This window comes from Orycteropus afer, unplaced genomic scaffold (genome assembly GCF_000298275.1).
Source record: "Orycteropus afer afer isolate SDZICR_OR568_19922 unplaced genomic scaffold, OryAfe1.0 scaffold00092, whole genome shotgun sequence".
Lineage (NCBI taxonomy): Eukaryota > Metazoa > Chordata > Mammalia > Tubulidentata > Orycteropodidae > Orycteropus > Orycteropus afer.
In genome coordinates, this window is record NW_006921679.1 from 6,968,823 (window position 1) to 6,979,530 (window position 10,708).

General features: G+C 46.5%; 2 protein-coding genes across 2 annotated transcripts in view; both read right to left on the reverse strand.

Annotated features, from left to right (window-relative positions):
- Positions 1-6,049, reverse strand: part of LOC103198371 (mitochondrial intermediate peptidase) — a 243,887-nt gene extending 237,838 nt beyond the window's left edge. The window contains exons 1-2 of the mRNA XM_007942532.1: positions 5,861-6,049; positions 1,089-1,262 (exon numbers count right to left, since the gene is read on the reverse strand). Coding sequence (XP_007940723.1) covers positions 1,089-1,262; positions 5,861-6,049 — 363 coding nt within the window. The remainder of the gene's footprint in view (positions 1-1,088; positions 1,263-5,860) is intronic.
- Positions 6,050-9,257: 3,208 nt separating this feature from the next.
- The window catches only part of LOC103198353 (complement C1q and tumor necrosis factor-related protein 9A), a 12,631-nt gene continuing 11,180 nt past the window's right edge, over positions 9,258-10,708 (reverse strand). The window contains exon 3 of the mRNA XM_007942520.1: positions 9,258-10,030. Coding sequence (XP_007940711.1) covers positions 9,258-10,030 — 773 coding nt within the window. The remainder of the gene's footprint in view (positions 10,031-10,708) is intronic.

The following is a 10,708-nucleotide window of genomic DNA, read 5'->3' on the forward strand; positions in this document are numbered from 1 at the left end:
AAATACAGGCATATGAGTAGATACACTCCTTGGAGAGAACAATCATGGGAGAAAGAAGGGCTGCTTATGCACAGGGAGACAGCTCAGGAGGCAGGGGTGTATGGAGGGATGGACACAGGGAAGAGGTAACTATGGGGAGGAAGTAGAGGGGAGCTGTTGCATTGTGGTAAAGTGAGGTCAATGACATGAGACAAAGTATATGTGAACTGCTGTATGCAAAGTGAATTTGCTCTGTAAATCTTCACCCAAATCACAATAAAAAAAAAGAAAAAGAAAAAAGCCTTTAATACCATCAGCATGATGCCTAAATCTTGTTTTTAAGCAGAAAATGCATTCTTAAAAAGGTTTATAGAAAGTACCTTGTCATAACAAGAATTTCACTGTAAACATACATAGAAAATGTCCTATTAAAATTGGGTAGGTAAGGAGCTATGGTGGTGCAATGGCTAAGGCATTTGCCTGATAACCAGAAGGCTGGTGGTTCAAACCCACCAGCCACTCTCTGGAAGGAAGTTGGGGCGATCTAATTCTGTAAAGATTTACCACCTCAGAAACCCAATGGGGGTTACATGAGTCAGAATTGACTCAATGGCAGTGAGTTGGGTTTTTTCGAGAATTGGGTAGAACCTTTTATTAATGAAAGTTCTAATGATGTAGTGTTTAAGGCATTTGGCTGCTAACCAAAAGGCTGGCAGGTCAAACCCACCTGCCACTCCACAAAAGAAAGATAGGGCAGTCTTCCGTAAAGATTTACAGCCTTGGAAAGCCAATGGGGGTCACTAGGAGTCGGAATCAACTCAATGGCAGTGAGTGTGGTTTTTGGTTTTCATTAAGGAAAAATCTTTGCCATGTGAATAATCATTCTTTTATTACATACTAAAGTACAAGTCCTAAATATCATCTTTTCCTAAACACCCTTTCCTATACATTTCTCCCATCCCTATTCCCATACTCCATTATTACACCAAATTATACCAAATAGTTTTAGACATTTTAATCTTACAGTCTAATATCAAACTCAAGGATAAAGTTAGCTTCATTTTTAAAAACTGAAAAGGTGGTTTTGCGTCTTGAACGAAGCACCTTACCAGGTCGGCCACTCTGCACAAGGAATCGGACAGCTCATCAAAAATGGACACGGTCAGCGGCCCCGGCAGGGTCTTGCACGCCAGGTCCATGAGCACTTTCGTTTTTTTCAAGGCGTTTTCTTGTGCAACACGAAATCCTTCTGGGGCACTAAGCTCAGGAACTCCAAAAAGGCCCTAAAATCCAAAGCACATTTCCAGTTGACAACCAACCGTGGGATCCATGTGAGCATTACACGAATTAAATTCCTTTTTATGTGCTGGGCACTGTTACGATTTTTTTGTATATGTCTAGCTCATTTCATCCTCCCATCTGCTGTATGAGGGAGGTCCTGTAGTCGTAAGCACCAGAGCTGGATCTTGGACTCGTTTCATTACAGAGCATCACATAGAAAGACTTGCCCATGCGGGACATCTTGGTTTGTTGTTGTGTCACGTAATAACCCACCTGTGATCACGGCTGTGACGTCCACATTCCCGACACGTCGCTCCACATCAGTGAGACCAAACACAATGATTTAGGAACATACCTTCTCTTCAACTGGGAATTATTTTATCAAAGACAAAAAGAACAATGGAATGAAATGGGTCCAAGATCCAGCTCTTACTCTGATGACTACAGGACATACCTCATAGAGCAGGTCGGAGAATGAAATGAGTGAGATGTGTAAAAAATATCGTAATAGCACCCAGCATGTAGAAAGGAATTTAATAGCTGTCATCTGTAATCAGTATTGGGAATGGAAGCCTGGCCAAGTTATATACACTCATAGGCCTCAATGTGTCCACCAGGTACAATGGTGACTACCTGGTATCTACCTATCTCACAGCATGGGTACAGGTCCTAAGCTAGACAATGTATGAAGGCACTCAGGACAATGTCTGGTATACAGTAAGGTTCGGTGTACAGCACCAATTATCCCACCATGTCACACTAGGGAGGATGAGGTCATTACCACGTATATAGCTCTTTTGTTGTTGTTGTTAGTTGTGGGAAGTTGATTCCACCTCATGGCAGCCCCACGTGCGACAGAGCAGAACTGCTCCCTAGGGTTTGGTTTGCTATCATCTTCACAGAGGGAGATCACCAGGCCTTTTCTACCATAGTGCTGCTTGTGGGTTTGAACCACCAACCTTGGGGCTAGCAGTCAAGCACAAACCATTTGAGGACCTTAGGAAAGACTTAAATAAACAAATTAAACCAAGTCATAGGCTGAAACTGGGAGCCAATTTTACAGTTTCCTAAGGTGTTGTACCTTGACAAGGATTAAAATGATATCCCTCACTCTAACGGGGACTGCTCACTGCTTTTACCGTTCCTCTGTACCAGTTCAACCACCCTTGTTGTAGCACACAGGAAAGCAGATAAAACCATCCAAACATCTAATATGCACCTACTGCATGCCAAGCCATGACCTACAGGTTCTCTTATTTAAACGCACAATCCTACAGCAAAGACTATCATTGTCATTTCAGAGATAGGGAAACACACTTTAAGAAGTTAAAAAACTCGCTTGATGTCACCAAATAACAGTGGGAAAGCCAGAAATGGAACCTGCTTTGCCCAGGTATACCTCAGACATATTGTGGGTTCGGTTCCAGACCACAGCAATAAAGTGGATATCGCCATAAAGTGAGTCACATGAATTTGTTTCCCAATAATAGGAAAGTTATGTTGACACTATGTTGTTGTTGTTGTTGTTATGTGCCGTCAAGTCAGCTCCAACTCATAGCGACCCCTCCTTGGGTTTCCGAGGCGGTATCACTACGGAAGTAGGAATGCCCAACCTTCCTTCCAAGGAATGGCTGGTAGGTTTGAACCGCCAGCCTTCTGGTTAGCAGTCAAGTGCCTTAGGCACTATGCTACCAGAGCTCCTATGTTCACACTATGTTGTTGTTGTTGTTATGTGCCGTCAAGTCGGCCCCGACTCATAGCGACCCCTCCTTGGGTTTCCGAGGCAGTATCACTACGGAAGTAGATTGCCCAACCTTCCTTCCGAGGAGTGGCTGGTGGGTTTGAACCGCCAGCCGTCTGGTTAGCAGGCAAGTGTCTTAGCCACTATGCTACCAGAGCTCCCCTATGTTCACACTATAGTGTAGTCTATTAAGTAAACAATAGCATGATGCAAAAATTTGAAACAGTGTTAGAATAATATGACAGAGACATGAAGGAAGCTCACACTGCCAGAAAAAATGGTGCCGATAGACTGGCTCGATGCAGGGTTGTCACAAAAAGTCTTCAATGTGTAAAAAGTGCATTGTCTGTGAAGCGTAAGAAAGCAAAATTCAATACAATGAGGTGTGCCTGTATGCCACTAAGCTCCATTTTTTTCCCTTCATCTGTACTGGAATTTGTCTGTTTGGTTTTCTCTGCTCGAGTTGACAACAGCTAACATGCTCTACTACTAACAGAAAGGTGAGCAGTCTGAGTCCACCCAGAGGTCCCTCAGAAGAAAGGCCTGGTGACGAGCTTCTGAAAAACCAGCCTATGGAGCCATGGAGCATAGTTCTCTCTGACACACATGGGGTCACCCTGAGTTGGAACTGACTCAACAACGGGTGTCTGGTATTCAGTAGGCAAACTCCGAGAGGCAGGAACCCTGTCCTTCATCTCTTCTAAACAGCTGCTCAACACTGTGCCTAGCACACAAAAGGAACTCAATACAACAACAACAAACTCACAGAGATGTTCAGATTTTTAGACAGACACATTTTCGGAAATGCCAACATGTGAAATGTTCACCCTGATCAGCCCTACTGCTTCTGCAAGATGGGCTTAGTGAAGTTAACCTCTTTTCAAAATATACTGAGAAGCTGAAGAGAAGAAATGAAAGACAGCTGGAGGCAAAGTAGAATCGGGACCAGAGTTCAATTTGACCTGTAAACGGATTTCATCTCCTTTAAGCACTGACCACTTCCACTTTACAATACAACTTCCCCATACTGGGATAGAGAATCACAGACCACCAGTCACAGTCATGTGGTGGTGTAGTACCTAAGACACTTGACTGCTAACCAGAAGGCTGGCAGTTCAAACCCACCAGCCACTCCTCAAAAGGAAGGATGGGCAATCAACGTCCATAGAGATACGCCTCGGAAACCCCAGGAGGGGTCGCTATGAGTCAGAAACAACTCGAAGGCAGTGAGTTTGGTTTTTGATTTTTGGTATATAAACACTATTTGCTCCTGAGGCAAAAACCAATTCAAGTATTAGAAAATCTGCTACCAGCACTTAAAATCACAGTGACCAAAGAAAAAAGAGGTGAAATTACTTGTATTTCATGCAAAAAAAAAAAAACCAAGCTCATCCTTCACGCCATTCTGTTGAGTGCACACAGGTAACTTTTCTCCTCCTCACCTCAATTATAGTAATGCAAATATAACCTACCCAGATTATGCTGATACTTGGCTTAGTATGTTTCATACAAAAAAAAATTTTAAATCGATGAGAATAAAATAATGAACACACTATTTAGCTTACTACAACCATGTCATAAACCCAATACCCAAGCCCACTGCCATGGAGTCAATTCCTAATCACAGAGAGTATAATTGTCCCATAGGGTTTCCAAGGCTGTCAATCTTTTTATGGAAGCAAAGCCCAAACTAAACCCACTGCCAGCGTAGTTGATTCTGACTCACAGCGCCCCTAGAGGACAGAGTGGAACTGCCTCATATGGGTTCCAAGGCTGTAATCTTTACAGATGCAGCGTGCCTCATCTTTCTCCCATGGAGTGGCTGGTGAGTTCCAAGGCCAACCTTTAGATCAGCGGCCCAGCATTTAACCACTGCACCACCAGAGATCCTTCAACCATATCACTGAATTCCTGTTTATAAGAAACATAATAGTAGAAGGAAGAAACAAAAAGCAAAATTAGTCAATTCCAACTCATAACACCCTCTACTGGGTTTCCAAGGCTGTGTATGTCTTTACTGCCTCATCTTTCTCCCATGAAGCAGCTGGTGACTACAAACCACCAACCTTTTGCTTAGCAGCCAAATGCCTGAACCACTACACCACCAGAGCTCCTTAACCCTAACCTAGAATGGACAAACATCCACATATGCAAAGTAAAACAGTGAGTCCTACTCAAGATCCCTTCCCATGCCTTCTTCACGAGTGACTTCCTTTCTTCTTTCATTCATTCATTCAACAATCATTGAGTGCCCATTGAATGCCAGACACACGCTAGGCAGTGTGGATATGGAAATAAGATTTCAGTCTAGTGCCTTCCCGTGGGAAGAAATTCTCGTTAACAGCATCCCACTACAGGAAATTGGACTCCTCTCAGCAGTTGTGCATTTTAAAAGAAAGACTGAGAAATAAATTAATGAGTGATGGAATTTTGACTATTACACACTGAAAGTAAATGTGTTCTTGCAAGAATATGGAATGTGAAATCACCAGGCACGCCCTCTCAAGACAAGTACAGTTTAGAGCAAAAGCGTAGACTTCAGAGGGAGGGGGTGTGAGTGTGAGGAGAGAGCTGGACCCTGCAGACCGAATTCCACCGCCGCGAGGAACGATTTTAAGTTCACATGGCCCCAAGGGACTCACGCAGAGGCAGCTCCTGGTCCCAACACTCTGGGCAGGGGTCACTACAGGCCTCTCTGTTCCAAACCCAGAGCTGATCACTGTGGATACCACAGTGCAAGTGAATTCGCTGCCCGGGCTCCTCCCAGGCCCGAATAACCCCCCTCGGAATTCCACCGGCCCGTAGAGAAGGCGGCAGGCTTCCGGATGACCAGAGGGCGCCCTCTCCCGCGCCGCTCACCCGGCGCTCGCCGAACAGGTCCAGACCGCGGCCCTGGGGTTTGACATTGAAGGCGGCGCCCACCGGGGACCAGCTGGTGCTGACCCCTCGGGCCCGGCTCCCGGCTACGAGGCAGCAGCGCCCAGCGTGCAGCAGCTGCAAAGCTGCTGCCGGAGCTCGGAAGCCGCACAGCCGCCCAGCGCACAGCATCTTTTACCCTGCCGGCGCCGCAGCTCCCACCGGGAGCGCGCTCCGCGTTTCCAAGGCAGCGGCTCACGCTGAGACACGTGACGCCCCACACTCCCAAGTCTAGGAGTGCGTCCCCCAGGACGTGGGCACGTCGACGTCCCCAGGGCAAGAGCGTCGTCTGCCGCCATCTCGGCCCCAGCTACGGTCTCGCGCCCCCGTGTGCCTGGAATAAGGAATTACTACTGTGTGTCGTGATGTCCCACATGAGCTGAGCCTGGCTGGCCAAGCCTGACCTGTTCTAATTCCCATGCCCAGAGGGTAATCAGAGAACGCAGCCGCGTGAGTCATCGCTCCTTTGTCCCGCGCGATTTAATGATAAAGCCTGTGGTCGAACCCAGTCAAATAAATGCACATTTCAGTGAATCTGTCTCCACTCTAAAAGATGGTTTAAATTAAATATATGGTGTGAAGGCACTTGACTGCTAACCAGAAGGTTGGCGGTTCAAACCCACCAGCCACTCCTCAGAAGGAAGATGGGGCAATCTACTTCCATAGTGATACCTCCTCAGAAACCCAAGGAGGGGTATCTATGAGTTGGGTCCAACTCCACAGCACATAACAACAACAACAACAACAACATGGTGTGACTGCATGTCAGAGTTACAATTGTGTGTAACCAAGTAATCTTACAGTTTATCTTCTTTATCTATTTTAACTTCTATAATTATCATAAACACAGTCTAAGTATGAAACTACAGAATGAACTTTGTTGTTATTGTTGTTGTTAAGTGCCAGCCATTCCATTTTGTTTCATAGCGATGCCATGAGACAGAGTAGAACACCCCATAGCGTCTTCTAGGCTGTAACCTTTATAAAAGCAGATTGCCAGTGACATACTACACAAAAACATTGTTACGCATCCTACTTTGGCGAGTAGGGACTGGGATCTTAAAAGCTTGCAAGCAGCCATCTAGATGCAACGATGATGGGTCTCTCCTTGTCCAGAGCAAAGAAGAATAAAGAAAACCAAAGATGCATGGAAACAATTAGTCCAAGGGACTGGTAGACTGTGCGATCTTCATCCTATGTGACCTTGAGACCAGAACTACATGGTGCCTGGCTACTTCTGTCAACCACTTGGAGGGGAATCTCTGTAGGAGATCCTGGATAGAGTGGAAGAACAATGTGGAACAAAACTCAAAATTAGACCAGGCTTGCTGGTCTGATAGAGCCTGGTGAAACCCCTGAGACTATGGCCCCAAGCTGCCCTTCAGGCTGGAATTGAACTCACTCCTATGGCTTCCAGCCAAATAAAAGACCAGCATATGGGCTGAACATTTACATCAGGTAGATACACTCCTTGGAGAGATCAATCATGGGAGAACAGAAGGTAGTGTTTGCACAGGGAGACAGCTCCAGGGGGCAGGAGTGCATGGGAGACACAGGCAAGACGTAACTATGGGGAGGAAGTGGGAAGAGAACTGTTACATTGTGGGAAATTGAAGTCAAGGTCATGAGACAAACTGTGTATCAACTACTATGGAAAATGAATGTGCTCTGTAAACTTTCACCCTAAGCACAGTAAAAATTAAAAAAAAAAAAAAAAGTAGATTGCAAGGCCTTCCTTCCATGATACCACTGTCAATGCTTAACTATTGGTACTAATGCTTAACTATTGGTACCAATGCTTAACTATTGTGCCACCAGTATAAACTTGTAGAGGGAAAATTCCACCAAGCTTCAATCAACAATGAACAAAAAGATTTGGGCAAATGAAGGGTGAGCTCTGGTAGCACAGTGCCTAAGGCATCTGACTACTAACCAGAAGGCTGGCAGTTCAAACCTACCAGCCACTCCTCAGAAGGAAGACTGGGCAATCTACTTCCATAGAAATACCGCCTTGGAAACCCAAGGAGGGGTTGCTAAGAACAAAAAGATTTGGGAGAATGAAAGGGATGAGGCATAAAGAAATTTTGAATTTTGAGACTAGAATGGTTTGTGGGATGGTGCTGCTATGGGGGAGAAAAAAAAAAAAAAAACCAACCCTCTGCCACCAAGTCAATTCCAACTCATAGCGACCCCCATTGGATTTCCAAGATGGTCAGTCTTTATGGAAGTAGATTGGTGGGGGGCATGATTTTGGAGCTGAAGCTTGGAGGTGAGGTGTGGCTGCAGGTGACTATGAATAATAATAGCTTTCCAAATATTTCCCCACCCTTTTCCATAGCCCCATCTTCCTTCCAACACACAGTGAACCCACATGAGTTAGAGTAGAACTGTGCTCCATAGAGTTTTCAATGGCTGAATTTTTTGGAACGAGATCACCCACTGCCCAGCAGAGTATGGCTCCTGTGGTAGTTAAGGTTGTATGTCAACTTGGCTGGGCCTGGTTGAGTGGCTGGGCAGATGAGACTGGCAATCAACTCCATGGTGGGATCTGCCACAAGCAGCTGAGTGGCTGCTTTAGGGATGTGGGCTGCTTCTCGTTTATAAAAAGCAGCTTTGGGAATGGTCTCCAGCTTCTGGCACGCTTGACTCCTGCATGGAGCCGAGTCATTGTTCAGCAGCCTGCCATGTTGACCTGCCAGTCTTGGGACTCTTAATGGACTTGAATGAATGCCCTGCCATGTGGTTTGGTAATATTGGGACTGTGCCTTTTTCACTTGTCGACCTTGGGTTTGTCAGCCTCAGCAGCCAGCAGCTGCCTGAGTGAAGAGACGCCTCCAGCTTCAGTGGGCCGGGAGCAGGAGGCAGAGCTGAAGCCCAAGGTTGAGGGGCTTTCCCTCAACCCCTAGAGCCTGGCACCTGGCACTCGGACTTCCAACCTCCAAAATTGGAAGAGAATAAACTGCTGTTTGTTAAAGCCATCCCATTGGTGGTGTATTCCTGTCAGAGCAGCACCAGGTAACCAAAACAGCTCCTTAGAGTATTCACATGGGAGCACAGCTCTTCGCAAAGCCACACACATGCAAGGGGTTCATCAGATAATGGGCACGAAGACAAGTAGGAAACAAATTATAAGGAACAACACAAGCATTTGTCAATTTATTCTTGGAAAGATGGGAAGTTTCATAAAATCAGTTGCAGGGATAACTTCCCTGTTCTCGCTTTGGTTTGGTTATGGCAGTCTTTAGGGCAATTAGTGTTGCAAACATCTAATGGCTTCTTCATCAGGCTGATTCTGGTGATGGCCGGGTGGGTCCGTCACCCCTCTCAGTCATGGTCACAGTCAGGAGCTGGGGAACAGTAGGAAGCCTGTGAACGTAGTGTCGTCATCTTCATCTGCAAACAAGCCATTGAACCTCTCTCCTCCTGTCACCTGCATCCACACCTCATCTCCAAGCTTCAGCTCCAAAACCGTGCCCCCGGATGCCTGGTCCTCAGAGCTCAAGTAACCGTCCTTGGTATGCAGAACTTTCACCCCGTTTCTGACCAAAGACACCTGCACATTCCTGGAAAACACCGTGATGTGGTAGGTGAAGTAATAGACCCCGGCAATGTGGCAGGTGAACTTCCCAGTGGCCACGTTGAAGTGGTTGAATTCATTGTACAGGATCCTGTCAAATTTGATGGGTAGATCTGAAGAAGGAAACTTGCTCAACACGGTGAGCCCCACAGTGAAGGCACTTTTGGGCAACACGGGCGTCTCACCAATTTTCCCTTTTTCTCCTCTATCGCCTTTCCAGCCTCTCATTCCTCGGACTCCTGGCTCACCCTGGGGCCCCAGGGGCCCAGCATCTCCCTTGGGACCAGGCTTTCCAAGGGGGCCAATAGGGCCACGTATGCCAGTTGGACCCACAGGTCCAGGGCTGCCCTGTAAGCCTTCTGGCCCAGTGGGCCCCACTTCACCCTTATTTCCCTTTTGCCCTTGAGGGCCAGTCTCTCCTCTGAGGCCTTGCTCTCCCATGGAACCGACAAGTCCCTTTGGGCCGTGCTTCCCAGGAGGTCCTCTTGAACCTGGTTCACCTTTCATGCCTTTTGCCTCCACTCTTCCATCTGCTCCTACATGGAGAAAGGGAGGGTAACAGAAGAGATGACCATGAAACATGACCTTGTGGGAAACAACTCTTGTTTCTTATTGTTGAACATACGAATGACACAAAGTGTAGTATGTTGTTGTTGTTAGGTGCCATCAAGATGGCGCCAACTCATAATGACCCTACGTCCAACAGAACAAAACACTGCCCAGTCCTGTGCCATCCTCACAATCTTTGCAATGCTTGAGCCCATCACTGCAGCCACTGTGTCAATCCTTCTCACTGAGGGTCTTCCCCTTTTTCTCTGACCTTGCACTTCACCAAGCATGATAGCCTTCTCCGAGGACTGATCCTTCTGACAACATGACCAATAATATAGGCTCAAAAGAAGAATGAAGAAAACCCAAATTCAGGGAAACAATTAGTCCTAGCGACTGGTACACCATCTGATCTGCAGCCTATAAGACTATGAGACCAGAAGAACTAGATGGTGCCCGGCTACCACTGTCATCCACTTGGAGGGGGATCTATGTAGGAGATCCTTGATATTGGGGGAGAACAATGTGGAACAAAACTCAAAATCATTTGGAGAAAAAAAAAAAGGGGGGGGGACCAGGTTTGCTGGTCTGATAGAGCCTGGTGGAACCACTGAGACTATGGCCCCTAGCTTCCCTTCAGGTCTGGAATTGAACCCACACCTGCG